Source organism: Etheostoma cragini, chromosome 20 (assembly GCF_013103735.1).
Source record: "Etheostoma cragini isolate CJK2018 chromosome 20, CSU_Ecrag_1.0, whole genome shotgun sequence".
NCBI lineage: Eukaryota > Metazoa > Chordata > Actinopteri > Perciformes > Percidae > Etheostoma > Etheostoma cragini.
In genome coordinates, this window is record NC_048426.1 from 1,112,283 (window position 1) to 1,132,274 (window position 19,992).

At 43.3% G+C, this 19,992-nt stretch overlaps 1 protein-coding gene across 2 annotated transcripts in view; it reads right to left on the reverse strand.

Moving 5' to 3' along the window:
• The window catches only part of atrn (attractin), a 144,937-nt gene that overhangs the window by 52,919 nt on the left and 72,026 nt on the right, over window positions 1-19,992 (reverse strand). For both annotated transcript variants that reach the window (XM_034857749.1, XM_034857748.1), the window contains exon 25: window positions 13,941-14,002. In XM_034857749.1, coding sequence (XP_034713640.1) covers window positions 13,941-14,002 — 62 coding nt within the window. The remainder of the gene's footprint in view (window positions 1-13,940; window positions 14,003-19,992) is intronic.

Consider the following 19,992-nt stretch of genomic DNA (forward strand, 5'->3'; position numbering starts at 1 on the left):
CCCCCCCCAAAGGTTTCTCTACAGAGCTCCCCCTACAGGTTTTCTCTTCAGAGCCCCCACTCGTGAAGCAATTTGTAACATCACGAGAACTCATATCACGCGATACTTCCTGAAGCTGAATTTATTATGCATGTATTCTATTAGTTTGTAAAGTCAACATATATGAATTTAACTTGTTTCCTCCAAGTTTGATACGGCTTTTATTGTTCTTAACAGCGTCTGCTCTGTTATTTTTCCCCTTGTGCTCTGTTGCTTTGCTGTATATTGTCTGCTTCTTTGTTGCGTCTGGTCTTGTGCTAAGTTCAGCGATGTGTTTTGTTTGTTGTGCTAAGTTCTGATTTGCTTTTGTTGTCTTCCTTTGTATTTTAAAAAGCCTTTTATAACATTGAGGTCAGGGGACTACAGCTGAAATGATTAACCCATGGGAAATCATGCGTTTTATTTTATTTATTTGCAATGTCCCCCTTCATGAATAAACTGAATTGAATTGTTTAATTAGCACTATGCTAATAATACGGAACAACACAACTCATTAAGTCAAGAGCTAAGTTAAAGTGCTCACTTTTCTGGGATTCGGGGTGTTATTTTGTGTCTCTGGTGATTACATGCACATACAAACTTGGAAAAAAACACTATCCATGCTGTTTTGAGTGAGAATCAGTTTCTGAATGTCCTCTGTCTTCAGTCTCTGGGTGAACTGGTCAGAATCTGCAGAGCATTCTACGTCACTAGAGAAGAGGTGGCCAACCGTAGCATGGTAGCTCGTTCACAATGGCAAAACACTGCTACAACACCCACTAGTTGACCCTAATCTCCAAAAGAACTACTTCATGTCCCTGTTCTGCAGGTATTCCACAAATGCCCCTCGTTTAGAAGAAGTTTCCCGGCTAATCCTGCCTTGGACTGCCAAAGTTGTAGAAACTAAACATGTTTCCAAATCCGAGCCCGCCGCATCAAAGAGTAAACCCGTTTGGCCAACTGAGTTATCCAGCTCCCAGTGGCAACTAATTTGGAACAAATTTTGAGCCCTGCTCGCACGGAGAAAGACGGAAATTGTGGCTAAGATGACAAGGAGTCGCAAAAGGTACCGACGGATGTGGCAAACGTCATAGCATCGCACCGGTAAAAAAAAAAGGAACGAACGTTAGCGTGTCAGGTCAGCTGTGATGTTGCCCGCCGATGGGAGCTGGAGCTGATAATAACCGGTGACCATTGCAGAGTCTTTTGCCCTGGTAATGAAGGCTGATTGCAACCTTTCCCACTAAAGACAAAAGCCTGATGTTAGTGGGGTTTTTGTCCAGTGGGAAAAGAAGCTTTATGTAGCTCACTGTAGGGATTAATTGCTTCATGAAGCTTGGAGGTCAACAATCCGTCTCCATTAAAACCTACCTTGTAACTGAGCACATTGTGGTATGTGATACTACTGAATCAAAGTCCACAAAAACGGGTAGTACAAATGTAGTACAGATCTAAACTGTCAGTTTTACATCTAATTAAAACAACAGACAGTACTCCCAAGGAGAGCAACATTTACTGCAGCTGCTTTAAGGATGCTTTTATGTTCCTGAACGTATAAAGAAGCGTCTTGAATGTCATTACTACGATGAGTAAAACGGGGACATTTCTAAACTGCAGCAATGTTTATTTTAATTTGAATCAACTTTAATTGAGTTTAATTTTACACAATAAGGATTTAAGGACTGAGATGTCAGAAAGACACTTGAGGCTTTAGTATCTGTAAGACTTTGTGGTGTGTAATATCTTTATAAAGTAGTAATGGACCTTTTTCACAGCCGACATTTTGACTTATAGCAGTAGGAAAGGGACAGCTGAAATTGATAACCTCAACGATGGCTCAAATCCATCAAGTGTCCAAGTGAGCTTTTTCAGTGAGTCAGCATGCACAACACCAGCCTCTCTAAGTGGAATGCAGCCATCGTTAATGGTTTTAAATACACCTGCACGATGACAGGTCAACATGTCTGCCGTCGAAAAGGTCCATTGGAAACTGCTAAATTTGAATTATTGTATGACACACGTACAACAGAAGGTACGCTGTAACTTCAACTGGTGTGATTTGTTTTTCAGTAACAACTATTTCTGCAGTGGCTGAGGCCAAGAGACACAAAGAGCTTGTTTATGATACAGCCATTTATGAGTTTTGGCCCCCGCTCATTACAGAGCACCACATCTCCTCTGTACTGCCACTGAAAACAGAGGGTAGACAGATAAAGGCCTTCCTACTATGGACAAAATGTTGATTTTGTATAGTTCGGTGTGACAGTGATTCCTAACTTGGATTTTTTTGAGCTGTTCAATTCTCAAAAATGGAAAAAAGTAAAAGTGTCCAAAGTAAGGTTATGTAACTGGAGGCATGAAAATTGGCAAAAGCTTCATGTGTGTCAAGCAAATCTCTCTCGACTAGATCAGATTTAAAGAAATGATGAAAGCTGTCGGTTTCAGTGGCAGCCTGGTATGTGGAAGGAGAGAGCGAGAGAGAGCACGAGAGAGAGAGAGAGAGAGAGAGAGAGAGAGAGAGAGAGAGAGAGAGAGCGAGAGAGAGAGAACAAGAGAGCGCCTGCCACCAGGATATCGAAACAGAATTACATTTCCTATGTACATGTCCCAAATATGAAGACTTTATATTTAATTATTCCATTATTTATTATCATTTTAATTTCTAGTCTGTGTTTTTTTTAAATTATTGTTTCAACGTACCCTTTGAGGGAAATACACATAATTTGTTTAGCATCTACAATTATATCATGAATATCCAGTATTTTTTGTCATGCCAACAAAGCAACATGAAAATGAGAGAGAGAGAGAAAGAGAGAGAGAGAGAGAGAGAGCGAGAGAGCAAGAGCGAGCGAGCGAGAGTGTATATTACAGTCAGGACGAGCGGCTGAGGCCAGAGAGGTGAGCTCCGCCGTGTCATTGGCCAACCTGACAGTGAGACAACAGCCACGGGGCAAACACCAACAGATCGGCTCTGCTGTCTGCCGCCGGCTGAATACTAATCCAGCAGCATGCCTGCCTGCCTGCCTGCTTGCCCCTGGCTTCTACCATTTGGTTTTTTCCCCTATAGCCGACACGTTTGTCGACGGAACGACACACTAACCAGCCGTTGCACAGAGGTCCTATTCTGCCCTGCACTTGTCACCACTAAACCTGTAGCTCTATGGGTGGCGGGACACTTCCAGGCAGTCTGACCCACCGGAAACAGAAGCACGGCTCAACGTGCCGCAGAATACTAATCTCCGCATAATCTCTTCAGCTTTGTTTACTCCTTCCTAGTGCAATGGGAGCTGGGAAAAGTGACTAGATTCTCTTTGGGTATGGGAGACAAAAAGCTAAATCAAATATGGCATGTTCCTACAGGTAATGAAGCAGGAAGCCTGCTGCTGCAGTGTGGTGTGCACAGGATGCCGAGCTGAACAGGCAAAAAAAAAAGTATAGATATATCTTTAGACAGCTTATCTCACTGCCCCCAATTAAATTAGCCAGTGACAGTTAGGGTTTTAGTTTTTAAAACTTACACAGCTTCAGTTAAAGCTGCAGGTTTGTAAAACACATTTTGAAGTTGACTTCAAGAATACAAGAAGACTTTATCAATGCGCTAATACAAGTCATTAACACTGTCCATCTGGAGCTTTAGTTTACTGCTGATATATCTGTATATTAGACTGACAACGTGCTTAATGTGAGTGTGTTGGCAGTGCTCTGCCTGTCTGAGATGTAATCGAGGGAAGGAAGAAGCAGAGGTGACCAAAGCTCAGGGATAACAACAAAAGCTGCGGTAGTAGAAGCACTAAAGCAGCTGATGGAACATAAGGATCTAGAAATTGATTTGTGAATAAAGGAAAGGATTCTTTCTACAAATGGAAGCAAGCCGAGCCTCTGCGCCTTTCATTCTGAACAGGTAAAACGATTAGACCAAAAGCACCGAAGGGCTTTTACACATTTCATATTATATTTCCCACAATCCTGCAAGGGGGCCTGGTAGCAGGAGGAGTCCAAAGACCACGCTTCCCTGCCAGAACTCATTTCTACAGCAAGGGCTCTGCGGCCCTTAACACACAGGGAGTGGACATGAGGCTGATGGAAAGAAAAGACTTTGCCTCCCTCTTGGGACTCCCCGGGAGGGCGTTACGTTCCAGTTCACGTTCCCTTTGCTCTCGGCTTATTACAGGTGAGGAAGACGGGGGAGGAGAAGCAGAGAGTGGAGTCAAACCGACCGATCTGACTCATTCGTTATTAAATCGGAAGCAGTCCCTTTCAACTCCTCGCGGACCTATCAAGGGGAAGGGTTTAGCCACGAGGCACTCTCTCTATCTGCATCATCTACCACTGGTTTCTCTCTCTGACTCGTCATTATTGGCCTAGCAATGAGGTCAGATAGAAAGAGAAGAGTGTTAAAGAATTCAAGATGGGGGGGGGGAGAAGAAGAGGCAGTGCGAAAGAAGGCAGGCGGGGAAAAAGATGAAATGTGGAGACAATAAGAAAGAGAAATAAGACATTGGGTCTTCAATGTTTTAAAGCCAATGACCCCTCAACTGAAAGAGAGATACGGAGCAGGACCCCCCCTACATATATTGTACTGAGTTGCATATTAAACTGGGCCTACAATAACATGCATGGCGGCCGTTTACCAGCCGATGAATGTGGCTCAGTGAATCCTTAGGATCTACTGTATCTAGGGATGGTTACCTTGGCGACAACCTCCCCTATAGCACAATAGGGTAGTGACTCATGTTTATTTTTTTTACAAATAGGTCGATTTATATTTGCTAATAAGTTGTTGGATTCATTTTCTTTTTTTTACTGTCAAGAAATAAACAATTTGGTGTGTGATAAAGATGGAGAAAGTAAAGAGGAGGCAGGGATTCACAGAGAGGAAGAGGCAGAGGACTAGAAAGCTCGGAGAGGAAGAGAGAACTAGGATTGTGGCACAGCACCTGCTGAGTGCCTGGGGTGGGGGGGGGGGGGGAGGCCCTTAGGACAGGCAGGCAGGGTTTGGATGAGAGTCAAGTGTTGCTCTCTCTCTCAGGTGTTGCATATAGGGGGGAGAGAGAGAGAGAGAGAGAGATGCCAGTCAACACAACAGGGAGCAGGCTGGGGGCAAACACTGTGCCGAGTGTGTGCAGGTGTTAGCGTTTGAATGATATCATGTGCCCAATGCGTGTATGTTTATGGGAGAAAGCAGCATACAATTATTTATTTTCAGTAATATTTCAGTAGGGGAGATAGGGGGAGAGAGAGAGCGAGTAGGTAAAGGAAGGAAGAGACGAGCTGAATAACAGCTGCGACTTGCAACCTCCATGCTGGGTTTAATCCATGAACTGTCAAAGTATATAAGGTGAAAGTTCCTCAAACTATTTCCTAGAGCCTGAGGTGTCGGGTTTTGCCAAAGCCAAAGTCCAAAATCTCAGAACTTTGGGAAAAAAATAAAGAGAAAAGTCACAAAATATCAGACTGGAGATGCAGAAACCGCCCTCCCAAATTAACTCTTTTTTCGTTGAAACATAATTTTAGAAGTCGGTTTGAAAGTTTGAAAAAGATTCACTTGACATTTGGATAACTATACAGCTATGTTTTGGTCCTCCACACTGTGCCCGGTGTCCTGCTGTCAGTCACCCATCAGCCGCCCTGTCAGCGCGACCGGTGACGCTGATGCAGGGCGACGTTTGTGTACAAACAGCAAGCACGCTCTTTAGGGCGAATATATCCGTAGGGGTCAGTGTCACTCTCTTTTAGCAAATCACAGTGATGGATCTCTTTCTGATTTTGAAGACTCACTCCACTCGATAATGAAGCCAGTGAGAACAACTGCCACGGGGGAAATAATTGGGAATGATCGGTCGTTAGTAAACTGTTTGCAATTTAAACTGACAGTTGGAATTGGCTGTTTGAGCCGACCCAAACACGTGCAGATAGACAGTAGAGAAAAAGACCCAGACACTCGGGGAGTGTGTGAATGAAAGGTAATCATACAGCTCGGGGGGCACACAGCACCACTGAGCGGCCAGCTGCCTCCTATGTTGGAATATAGAGTCTAAACCTGCAGATGTGTTTGAGAGGCTGAATAGTAAGATGATGAGCACAACAGAATTATTTATGTTGTGTTGCAGGCCACTTGAAGCTGCCAAAATATTCATGAGTGGCTACTACGTGGCCCTCAGAGACTGGACCAACTCAGAGAGAGTGTGTGTGTGTGTGTGTCTGTTGCCCCTTATTGGAGAGTGGACGGTCAAGCTTTTATTTCTTTCCAAATGATAATAAATCCACATGCATAACGCTGCTATGTGTAAATGGGTGCAGAAGAATCCTTAAAGGCAAGAAGCAAAATCAAGAGACGTACAGCCCCCAATCAACACTGCCAGATGCAAAGGTTTGCGACTGTTGCAGAGGAAGGGCGGCGGCCCAAAACATCAAACCATGAATGAATAATTTAATTAGAGTGCTGTCCTCCTCTTGATGATAGACCAGTTTCCCGGAAGGACCAGTACCTGCCTGAGCCAAGCTGCTTTCAAAGAAAAAAAAAAAAGTTGCTCTTTATATCACTTTTACCCTTTTCAAAAAAAAGCTGTCATCTCAGGCACAGATAACTGTCATGTTGTCCTGGGGTCAAACTGACCCGTTTTCATTTCAAATATTCTTTTTAATTCCTCATAATAACATGATTGATTCCACACAACGCTCTTTGACAAGCACAAATCTCTACTTTCATACATTTTGTCTTATTCAATTTTATAGCATTTGAAAAAAAAGAATTTTGCTTTTGAAATAGTATTGAGTAAAAGTTGACATATTCCAGTCTGTGATTATCCATCAACATCCATTCCTTTAATATTAGTCTAAATAATTCCTAATTCCTGCTATGCTAACTCAAACATTAGGTATAATTTCCTATAAATGAGCTTTATTAATAAAATTTAAAATAAAATAATATTTCATAAAATTCCAAAAATAACTGTAAAACTAAAAGTTAATTAGTTAGTGTTACGTAGTGTTGAAAACCACAAACACTGAAAAAAGCATCAGAAGTATTGAAAAAAGGGACAAAAACATGAGAAAAAGATTTTTGCAATCGATAAAAAACCCTGAATTAAAGTGTGGATTTTCAATCTTGACAGGAAGACAACACAAGGGTTAAGGAAACATTGGAGTCCTTCTGCTGAACGGGTAGGTCTTTGCCCAGCAGTACGATCCCTGACTGAAAGGTTTTGGGGGTTTTCAGCCGCGCCTTCACCTGTCCGCCTGTTGTCCTTTGTCAGCGGTGACGTAAAACGCATCACTCGTGCTTCTGCGAGCCAAAGTCGCCCGACTACACCATTTATGAAAAGCAGCCATGCTGAGAAATACACAGAGGGTTTTGTGGAGCTGGTGGGCTTAAGTAGCTTTGTATCAACTCATTTGGCAAAGGCTTGAATGTAACGGACGTTCATTATTTTAAAACAGTGGCGCTATAGCTTTAAAGGCTTTTCTGGGGATTATGGGAGGGTGAGCTGACAGTGGGAGGTGGAGGAGAGGAACGTACACAGCTGGCAGGCTGACTCTAGAGACCTGCGAGCGACGACTAATCACCTCTCAGCTTTAACGAGGTAAATGGTAGAGAACAAGGTCGGCGAGAGGAATGACACCGCTGCATGCTGATGATCCGCCGGTGATCAGGAATTCATCGGCGGGTAGATTTTAGGGCGATGGTGCTTTGAGAACTAAAATCCCAATCAGCGGTGGGAAGAAGTATTCAGATCCTTTACTGAAGTTAAAGTACTAGGACCACACTGTAAACATACTCTGTAGATGTTTAAGTACAAGTTTGTAAGCATCATCAGGAAAATGTACTTAAAGTATTAAAAGGAAAAGTACACAATGCTGAAACGATCAAAGCAGTTTTGTCGATCAACTTAGTGTTTAATTAGCTAATGATAGGTACCAGAGTCTGGTAGGACCCTGCTAATAGACCAGAGTCTGGTAGGACCAGGCTAATGGACCAGAGTCTGGAGGGACCAGAGTCTGGTAGAACCAGGCTAATGGACCAGAGTCTGCTAGGACCCGGCTAATGGACCAGAGTCTGGCAGGACCCGAGTCTGGTAGGACCAGGCTAATGGACCTGAGTCTGGTAGGACCAGGCTAATGGACCAGAGTCTGGCAGGACCAGGCTAATGGACCAGAGTCTGCCAGGAGCAGGCTAGTGCTGATGTACATTTAAACACGGATCACAACTGAACATGAGCTAAAACAAAAACAAGAGTAGTGAAGAACTAGTTCACCGACTGACTCCAGAAGGGTACAGCAGTGAAGACAGAAGCTCCAGAGCACATATAAGTCTCTCTCTCTAAGGAGAGAATTGTTTCTCTTCTCCTTGATAGCAGCAGGGGGATTCTTACTTTTAATCAAATCCCAGCCGCCCACACAGCCGCCCACCGAGACGTGACCCGGGGGCGGGCCGCCTGCCTGCTGGTACCCCCTTCCTTTAACGCCTCTACCCCAACCAAATTACATCTCCACTCTGTTCAAACAGCCAGCAAAGCAATGCAAACCCCTAATCATTTTAAATACATATCGCGATGCCACGCTGCAGAGAGAGGTGAATTAACATTAGTAAACGGGTTTTCAAAATTTTAATAATTCATCTCAAAGAGGATGACATTTTTCAAGGGGGTTGACTCACACTCTGTGTAGGTGTGTCTGTGATCATTGTAATGAATCAACTGTGGCTCGCTAATGGCGTTTTACAGTCATACTTTGTGGACAACAATGAAGCTCTGTGGCACAAAGGAATAAGATATCCGGCATTGGATATACAGAAAATACTTTTTAGTAGGATGAATTATTGGCTAGTTTTGGTCTTTTTGTGGGATTTGTTGACTACAAGGAAAATGTAGAATACGATACTGACTTTTCCTTTTAATGGTGATGAATCCTTTACACTTAGAGCGTTCTCACACTTAAGCTGATTGGAAAGATTTTCACACAACAAAGCGAGCATTCACGGCGCCGTGCAACTCGACCTCTGGCTGCACTGGCCATCTGTGTCAACAGTGATCAGGCGTGGCAGTCTGTTCAGGGGCGGTGTGAGAGACCCGTACAGGAAACACCACTGCCTTGATCGCTGCCACAAGAAAGTTTTAAAACACTATGAGGTTAAAAAAAAACTAAAAAAAAAAACACAAGCTGTGATGTTTGTGTAATAGCTTTCCTGCAACAACACAGCTCAGTCGCTCCGTCTATTCTCTCTCTCTCTCTCTCTCTACTTCTCCGTGAAATGAAGCTGTCAGTAAGTGTGGTTGGAAATGTCGAGATCTACAAACAATCTGAGGGGAAACAATAATTGTGAAATATAAAGTTAACTTGTACTGGAGGGTTAAATAACACAACAGGACGTCACACAAATGGGCCGTTTAAGTGACACTGCCAATGCCGCACAACCCTGCAAGGAATTGCTGTATCGCTTTATCTGGTGTGAACGTGCCCCCCTACGGCTCACATTTGGTGAGGTGTGAACTTGGGTTTGGGTCTTTGGTCCACCACAAACCATCATCATTCTCAGATTCTGCAACAAACACAACTACTCTCTCTCTATGCATCTCTCTATAACTTGTCGGTCAACATGATGGAAAAATAAGTTTTTAACGACATCTTCTAGTATTGGCTCAGCTCGCTTGGAACCTTGGCTGAGGTGGTCCCAGGAAAAGCACCAGGTACTGTACTATCGACAACCTTTGCTGATGGAAAACCAAAAAAGGCTCGAGTCGAGTGGATCAGACACAAGTAGCTTTGATTGGTGAGACTTTCAGGTGCAGAAAAACGCCGCGTCGAAGGGGCCGTTCCCACTGGGAGCAGTCACGTCCTAAAAATACATCCGGTCGGACGTGAGTGGCCATCAGAAAGCAGAGGGTTTTAATATCAGCTGTCAGTGGCACAGATTCGCCAGGGATGTACAGTCTCAGGGGAGGCGGACTTATCTGGGGCATCAGACCTGAGTGCTACGCTGACTGTTACAAGGTTAAGTCAAGTTTCTTTAAACGCCCCAGCGGGCGAGATTGGTCAGTGTTTGAGGGGGAATAGTTTCGAAAATCTTCTTTTTTTTTTCCTTCTTCTATAACTTTGATGTATCCATCAACAATAAAAAAAAAAATAACACAACAAAGACGTGGGATCCTGCTGCAGGTTAGAGGAGTTTTGTTCCATAAACCTGGCACTTTCATCAAAAGGGGCCTTGACCTGGTTCTTTTTCCAGGATTAAAGTTATCAAAACATCATGTCTCTCTTGTTTTGCTCACTCTGCTGTGAACGGGTCAACTCTGCAGAACTCACCGCTCCACTGAAAAACAAACACTTGGCTGAATAGGAAATTGAAGTCTTTTTTATTTTGTGAAATTATACATTTAAGTGTCCTTAGCTGTGTAAGTCACTAATGTAACCTTGGTAGGCCCCACTTCCCCGTGCACCTTTGCAGGACTGCTGCTGAACACCGGCTTCAAGAAACTATTCAGAGTTTTGGTTCCCTTTTGAAGGAGCTAGGAACTATTTGGGTGAGGAGACACGGAGGCTAGACGATGTATAAAGTTCCATCATCATCAACACTTCCATGACAAACATGTCCTAGTGTTAGTTAAAAGTTGCATTTTATGATAGCTCTTTTAGATTCCTCCGTCTAGCGGTTTGGACGTGGCCAAGACATCTGCCATTCAGGTCACTAATACTTCAAAGGGTGCTTGCTTTAGCAGCAGCCAAGTTTTCAATTAAAAATATGACAGTTTGAGTAAAGACAAGCTCAAGAATACATTTTCATTGCACTTCCGAAAATATTTTCGAATTTGTTTTTTTACAGTCAAGGGATTTTTCAGGCCTGGAGGCAAACATTCAATTTGCACAACTAGACACAACCTTCAATTTGCAGAACATCAAGTTTGCCATAAATTCTGGAAGTCCGAAATGAGGACGTTTTCAAAGCCACGATTCAACAGCCTGAGGTGAGGAGCTGCCGGACAGCTGGACGTGAGGGAATTTTATTGTCGTTGACGCTAATATTGAATGCAGCTGTTTTGCGGCTGGGGAATGCTGCCGGTGGGGGTGTACCTCTGCTGGTGCTGCAGATAACGGGATGACACCACCTTCATCTGTCCCCGCGGGGAACGTGATGGCACAGAGAGAGAAAGCACCGAGAGTGAGATTAAGACAGAGAAAGTCGGAGTGAAAAGGAGCAAACAACTTCCACGTTAATTAGCATCGCTCTCCTCCCCCGCAACACAAACAGTGCGGCGCCCAAAGAACCAGAAGCAAACGGGGACAAGGCTGCAAGCTTACTAACTTTGGGTCTGTACTCATCTGTGCTAAATCAGTGGCAAGCAGCACGCACATCAAAAAACAGTAGAAAAAAAAAAAGGCTGTGGGATTAAGAGAGAGTGGTGAGAAGCTGGGAAGAAAAGAAGACAGAGTGGGGTTCGGAGGGAGGGAGGGCGATGGAACAAGGGAAATTGACAGAGGGAGGGAAGCAAGGGACAGAAGAGAGGGGGCGCTGGGAGACAGAGGAGGAAACAAAAAAAAACAGAAGGGAGAGATGGAGATGACAGGAGATTGGAAAGAGGAAGGTATGAGGGGGAGGGAAAGAGGGAGATAGGGAGGATGACAGCAAAGCAGGGGTGAGGCAAAAGAGATGAGTGTAGGGGAGATGGAGGGAGAAGAGGGAATGTATATATGACAAGGAGAGGCGGCAGAGGACAGGAAGAGGGAGCAGAAGAGGGTGATGGTGAGAAAGATGAAAACAGAGGAGAAAAAAAGAGAGGGTAAAAAGAAAGATGAGTGAGCGGGGGGGGGGGGTTATTTTTACAGACTGCTGTGATGCCGGCTTGCTGCATCCAGCAGGCGCAGGTTGCATGCTGCAAACATTCAACTGCTGACGCATGTGTGCAGAACATACGAGCATCATGGGCGAGTCACTGCAGAGGCTGCATCTGTATGCAGAGGGAGCGAGGACAATAACAGCACATGCAGTCCTGCAGCGTTCACAGCTGAATAACATCCAAAATAAGCCTCAGCGTGGTGGACGGTGATTTATTCGCTCGATGGTCGACTCGACTGTATTGGCAAAGGGCACGCGGTAAAAAAATAAATACAATACAATAAAAGAGAATCTCTCAAAATCAGCCCCATCGAATCTCTCCGCTTGTACATTGCAGCTCGATCAATAAAAGCAGTATGACTTGGAACAGCCCTGCAATTTTTTTCAGGGAATTGTGGAGACGACCCAGAAAAAGCGGTCTACTTTTCTCCTCGGAACACACTCACAGCATACACAGGAGGAACGCACACACATGCAGTTGAACATGCATAGAGCACAGTTGAGTACCCAATTGTTGGTCCCTCTCACTTTAATAATACAAAATAAAAATCAATAACACATTACAGCAGTTCCTGAGGTTTGGGGATTTATCACGGGTTCAACGCACATGCCTGCACGCGGGTTCAGCCCTTCCAGCTAAAACCAGTGTCTCCATCTTTACAAACCAGCATGCTGCTCTGCTGAGAATCTTTGCAAAATGTACTTTAAGTTCTGGTCTGTCTTTTAAGATCTAAGTTTCAAAAGATAGAAAGTAGCAACTGTATGTTGGCATGAGTCAAGGGGGTAATGTGGGCTAAGTAATGTAAAAGAAACAAATATACTGTACGTACATTCCAAACACTGTTGAATAAGCAGATAAAGAATATACTGTTAATGTGATACTGGCACACATGGTCAAGTTGAAATGAAAATTAAGTAGACCTTAGTGGTCCCCTAATGCTGTATCTGAAGTCTCTTTATATAGACCTTAGTGGTCCCCTAATACTGTATCTGAAGTCTCTTTATATAGACCTTAGTGGTCCCCTAATACTGTATCTGAGGTTTCTTTCCCCAAAAAGAATTCATAAGAGTATTTTCAGTAACACTTTACTTGAAGGTATCTACATAAGAGTGACATGACAAGGCAAGTGTTTTTATTTTTAGTTAAACATTTTATTCAACTGTCTATGTTTGTCCTGCTGTTCTTTTAACTTGCTTTTATTATCTGGCTCTCTTTTAAACAGCTTTTATGCAACCAAACTCAGCGTTTTAAGGAGGTTTTTATTCCCAACAGTGGTCCCCTTGTGCCTGTGCCCCCCCCCCCCAGGCGATGCGTTTTAACACTAACTCAAACTTGTCGCTTGAGTATATTCTTAATTTATTAGGAACTTTCTTGGAAAATGAACATACGGATCAGAATGGGAAGCTTTGTCTAAATGACGTCAATATTGCCATAGCACAGTTCAGCTGGGTTTTTGCTATAGAAACGATATAGATAAATATATACAATAGCAATTTTTATATTGTTTTGACGACGTATGTTGTCCTACTGCGCAGACCTAACTTCAGTAGTTTCAGTCTTTCAGCGTGTTGTGGAGTTTCTAAGCGCCCTAATGGCCCAAAAAACAGGCAGCTTTTTGTAAAAAAAAAAGTTAGTTTGCATTTTTAAATGCGATGTGCTACATGTTCATACTACATGCTACATAAAGGACACACTACTTTCTGCTTTGGCACCGGAAGGTTGGTGAGATACTGGAACACAAATTCACATTTCAGAGCAAGTGGACTTCCTGGTTTATTCCGTTTACTTGCTGCCATGCCATTACATGTCTGTGCATTATGTGGGTGAATAAAATAAGACAACAGGAGCCCCACGCGTGCACATTTGCCTGCAAGTGCCGACAGCTAAGCAGCTCCTATAAACCAGAGAGCTGCAGTGCTTCTTCATAGTAATGGTATTGTAAACAGGCAAAAGCCTTGGTGATCCATCAGCCTGGTTCACCCTGGTTCACACTGCAACACGCACACAAGGCAACTGTGCCACTTTAACACCAACACATCTGTGCTTTGGAGTGACTGAGTTGACAGAGGGAGGAAGGGGAGAGCTGCTCACCTGAAGAACGTGACAAAGAACTGCACCAGATCCATGAAGTTACTGTGCTGCGAGAAGGCAATCTACAAGAGGGAAAGAAAAAGGACAACAGACCGGGTCAGAAAATCTGCTTTAATGAGGGAGATTTTAAAAGAACAAGTCAGCATTATACACTCATAAACATGCAGGCTTTAGACTGGAATTAACCTTGCAGATCTGACAAAAAAGGCACACACACCACCACAATAATGCAACCTCTGCTCACACAGGCAGACACTGCATATGTATTGTGGATAGTATATGTAAATTTATGACATGTTGTGCGCCTGTGATTTTACATATAATTGCCTATTTTGTAATGTGCATATTTCTAGTGGTTCGCAAGTTAAACGACAGTCTAAAGATGAGGGATTTCTTCCTTATGTTACTCACAACTCCTTATTCACAACTACTAGGAGGCTCCCAGTCTGTCTGCTTATCAGTGCTCCAGACATCACGCCTGTCAAAGCAACAACACAGCTGCAGCCGGGCCTCAGCTGTCCACAGCCTGTGCAAAGAAGAAAAAAAAAAAAAAAAAATACTCCTTTCTGCACACGTGGGCAGAAATATTCACTATGTAATCATCACAAGAGCAATTGTATCAACGATATCCTGTCTTAATCAAGGTTGCCAGGGGTAACATTGGCAGTGCTGTACCACCTCCCCACCCCCTCGCCTTCACACTTACGCCTACAAACCTCTTCTTCCCGACCCCCCCCCCCCCCCCCCCCCCTCCAGAAATTGCCTCACAATGAACATGTTCCTGCAGCAACACAACACTGCCTCTTTCTGGTCACATCAGGGTACAGCGTCTCTGGCCCGCGGCAGAATTCCCATCACACGTCTGTCCTCCGAGGTGACAACTTGGACCAGAACTTATCACGGCTCCTGCTTATCATTCCTCGGCATAGCGGGGATTTGCATATAATTCCAGTAGGAAAAAGAAGCAGGAGGGTGGGGGAGAAAAAAAGACAAAAGGCGAGAAACCAAGCTGTGTGCACGTCAGGTTAGTCTATGAATACTTAATATGTGATCAGGAATGACAATACATGCATAGAAAGACTTGATGGGTCCAAATGGGTATAAATCTAGAGTGACTTTACTCGAGAGCAACACAGGGCCAAAGGCATTGGTCTCCGTGGTGAGATGACAGGGAGGCGTGAGTGGTTTGTGAACGGCCCGGAGTCTCATTTAGTTGTGTAGTCAGCACCATCTGGGTCGCTAATGTGTTACTGTTGATTACTGCTGAGCTCCTCGGTGCACTTTCCTCCAGACTGTTGAACACAGAAGAGAAGTTTGAGTGCCAATACGCCCAGAGAAAACTTTTTTTTTTTTTTTTTTTTTTTTTTTTTTAAGATATCAGCAGTGCTCTCATTGGTTGATTCCCTGGTATCAGTGGACGCCGCGTGGCTGTATTGCTGCCATGATTAGTGCGCTTGATTTCAATCAGGGCACATAATATGCCATCAATGACTGCGAGCGTTCACAAAGTAATGACTCTTTCCGGTTTTTCTGAGTAGCCGTTTAATCTAGAAAATGTCTTTATTAGAAAGGGTGCTGTCTTGTTGGGATGCTGATGTTTTGAGATCTTATAATAACTTACTGTTCTGCATTAGTTTTGGTGTTTTTAATGGTGTCAACAGCGATGGTTGGTTTGTTTAAGGCAACATTTAGATTAGGTATATTAGAAAAGTCATGCATGACTTTATAATCTCATTTCTATTTAATTTTGATTCTATGGCATACGTTGTGCTATTTGACCTCTGGCATCTGAATGGAATTCATCCTTAGCGCTGCCTTTCTAGGCCGCCACACTCTTAAAAAAGGGATATTTAATTTCTGTGAGGCTCTCCCGGTTAATTAAAGAACCATAAATTAAACAAAAAGACAAACAATCAAATGTAGCAACTGCAATATTTGGGGTAGCACCTAGGGAAGCTTCACTGTCACATGCCCCGGCTGATGCACTTTCTTCGTTACTAGTGTGGAAACTAATGTTGTTACGGTGGAACTCTAACGAGCCCCCAACCCATTCCAACTGGGTAGAGAGGGTCCTGGTCCATCTAAAGCTAGAGAAACTCAAGTACGCTACAAGAGGCTCAATTATTAAGTATTTTTAAAGTTTGGCGGCCATTTCTCATGTACTTTGAACGTGAATTTGCACCCAAGCAGCAGTAGTAGTCTCTCTGCCCCCCCGCGTAGTTTTGCATGTATTACGCTTGCTTTTTGTATGACCTTTATACATTGTTGTGTATGTATGTTTCCATTTTGTGGTGTTTGTGATTCTATGGTTTTTGGGAAGGCCAATGTATTTTTTTTTTTTTAAATCTCAATAAAAAGATTTGAATAATAATAATAAGAAGAAAATGACCACCGTGAGTTCCGAGAGCCCAAGCAGATGACTCAACTAAAAAACATCCATAATATAATGATGTACCTCAACTGAGCACTCCAGAGAGTTTCTAATACTCCAATCAGGCAGTTGCAATTAAGAGAAAAAGGTTTGGAAGAAATATTATAATATAAGGGTGTGAAAATGAAAGGTTTAAAGAAAAACTACCGCAGATTGTGTGAAACTGAGTGGCAGGAATTCTTTTGAGAGCAAAGCTTAGAATAATCCCAGAAGCCTTGTCAGCTGACGTTTTTAAAACTTGCTTTGTGCCACGGCCTAGTAAAGCCATCTATTTATACAGTAACAAAATAGTCCCCTTCCAGGACAACGCTAACTCCCTCAACACACACAAAACAGCAATGATAGGTGCTTCAGCGTCATGTCATCACTGCATAACCCCAGCTGGAAAAGTATAAGCAGGCTGTCTGGCTGAGAAGATGTGTGATAACAGTTATTGTAGCGGCTAATCTCAAGTGTCAGCTGTGTGCGGTGTTTTGTCACCAAGAGGCAGGCGGGGGGGGGGGGGCCTGGGTGGCGCTCTCGTTATGTGCCCAGCAGAGGGTGACTCTTTAGGGGCCGAAAAAGGATCTCGCAGCAGGGCCTGTTAGCCATTAAGAACGACTTTAATGGCTTCTGACAGCCTCTCCGACCATATTGGAGTTTTGAAGGAAAGTGTCATTATCAGTGCGCAGGAGGGCTGCTCAACAGGTTCCAGAGAAAAGACAAAAAGGATAGAGGGAGACTATAAATTATAAATATGGTGGAGCTATTATGTGTGTGTGTGTGAGATACTTTTATGCGTGTGCCAGAGTGTATTATATTACAGAGCATTCCTTCTTGGGAAAAGCCTAAATGTTTTTTTCCAAATATTTGCATCTATTTCTACTGATCTGTGTATTTTTAGCCGTGCTAGTGGTGCGGCTGTACAGTGTTACAGTACATGTCCGTCAGATCATCACTGCCAGGCTGAAGCGTCTCAACAACTATTGGTTGGGTTGTGTCCTGACATCCATGGTTCCCAGATGACGTCTCCAACTGCGTTTAGTGATCCCGACTTTCCCTCAAGCGCCACGCCAAGTACAGAAAAGCCCCAAAAATGATTCTAAGTCAATTTAAATTTGTTTCAACATCGGTCAAGTTTTGTCTAACTGTGATAAACAGCGGATTGCATTTTCTGTTTATGAAAAGAACATCCCTTTTTCATGACACTGTAATTTAAAGAACAATTTTGTAAAAATCCAAATCACTTGAGATATTTTTTGTCCAGGGTTTAAACAATGGTTTCCATGCTTGCTCAATCAACCACAGCCGACGAGACAGTGACACCTTAGACAGTAGGCAATTAAGATCACAGTTATAGGAAAGTGAAAGGGACCTTTCTACTGACTCACCAAAACACCAAAAGAAAGACAGCCAGGATCCCTGCTAATCTTAGGCCTTAGGCCTGTTGCAAAGAGGCAAGAGGACTGCAGATGTGGCTACGGCAATACATAGCAATGTCTGCACTGTGACACGCCTAAGACAGCACTACAGGGAGACAGGAAGCACAGCTGATTGTCCTTGCGGTGGCAGACCACCTGAATGGGACCGGTAGGTCCGAATATCCCACCTGCATAGGATCAGTAAACATCTGTATAGGATCAATATACACCTGCATAGGATAGGTACATCTGAATATAACACCTGCGGAACGGGTACACGACGGCAAAAGCAACTGCAAGAACTGGCATATGTGGTGCAGTCCGTGAGGATTAGTACGTAATCAGTGACAGAAGTACATTTACTCAAGAACTGTACACACTTAGTACAAATTTGAGGTACTTTTCTTTCCATGCCACTTTCTACTCTTACTCCACTACATCTTGCCCTACATTCACCTGAAGGCTATAGTTACTGGTTAGTTGCCAAATTAAGATTGTTCCACACAGAACACATGTAATTTATAAAATATCATGTTCTATTATAAATTAAACTACCCAACAATATACAAGCCTACAAGTCCAGCTGAAACAATAAGATGATTTAACACAGAACTGTTTGGACATGAGGGTGTTTCTGCATTGAGTACATATACTTTGAAAGTACTTCAATGCAAGACTACAGTTTGGAATTAGTATTTTTACTTAAATGAAAAGGATCTGTACTTATTGCAGCTGGTGGCCACCCTAGATTCTGTTCCTTTTAAACCTGTGCAGTGTATTTCTAAGCTGTTGAATATTTTTAATGCTAATACAAATATTTACATGTTAAATTTGCTTAAAAATTTTTAAGCAGTGTGAAGTGAGAGTGCGTTTCTTCTTATGCCGAGTTTATATTGTTTGTGTATATTTTTTAACATCTCATCTGGTGGATTACTTTTAATTCCTTACATCTTATTTTTTGCATTTTAAACTTTAAGGTGAAACAATTTGTTTCAATACATTTTCTAATTGTATGAATTTGCAAATCTTTTGAGATTTGAAGCAAGAAGGTTCTGGGTTCGAATCCAAGTTGTTTGTATCTTCCCCCCCAGTGTTTGTGCGGTTACCTTCAGAAAGACATGCATGCTGGGTAACTAGGACTACGGGTGAAAATGAGCCGACTGGCTAATACGGGCACATTTACAGAAATGTTGATTAATGTGCATTGTCCTAATCAATCAAATAAATCCACAAATTTGAATTTGTCTGCATTAAATGTTGTCTACCGTTTGAATAATAAGCAGCTGGCGGATTTAAGGTTGTACCCAACACTGTTGGCAAAGCTGCTCAGTTTGTGTCTCCTAACTCAGGATCAAAACACTCCTATCAGGCACGGCCCAGATAAACCCCACACCGGTCCATGCAGACCGGCAGCGCGGCCCCGCCAGCTGATGGCTACGGCTGCTGCTGACGCCACGGCGGGGTATTCACTTGGAGGCTGGTCTAATCTCTACTGTATCATGACATGTTCACTAAGGCACAGAACAGGAGATCACAGCTCTTTACTGTAATTAGTATGGGATTTGCGTGTCATTACAAACATTAAGTACACATCTATTCTTCTTTAGAAGAAAGGAAAAAAAGAGGGGTGGGAGAACTCCTCGCTGACTAATCTCACTGCAGCTGATTTCGCTACGATGATCTGAGCTGCTCAACGGTGAGGACGTCACCGCAAATTAACCGACTATTGAATTTAAGAATGTCAATGTTGGTGGGTCGATATGATTACATCAAAGTGTTCCTGATGCAATCCAACATCTGTGCTTGTCAGAAGTTCTGTAGATTGTATCTGTTACACATTAAGTGAAACATAGTTAAACATACACACACACACACACACACACACACACACACATCAAGAACTGGAGGCGCGGTTTTTGGGGTAGAATAATGTGTGCTGCTGATTACAAGCCACATATTTGGTGGTGAATGCAACCAGAGGGGTCACTGCAGACCGTCAAAAACAAACTCTCGCAAACGGCGTGCACGCTGTTCTGACACTACATCTGACCACAAGAAAGCAAAGCGGAGCAACCTCGACGTATTGTGTGGGAGAGCGAGCATGAGAAAGAGAGTTTGCACTATGTACAGCTGCACACTGAAGCTGGGAGAGAGAGAGAGAGAGAGAGAGAGAGAGAGAGAGAGAGAGAGAGAGAGAGAGAGAGAGAGAGAGAGAGAGAGA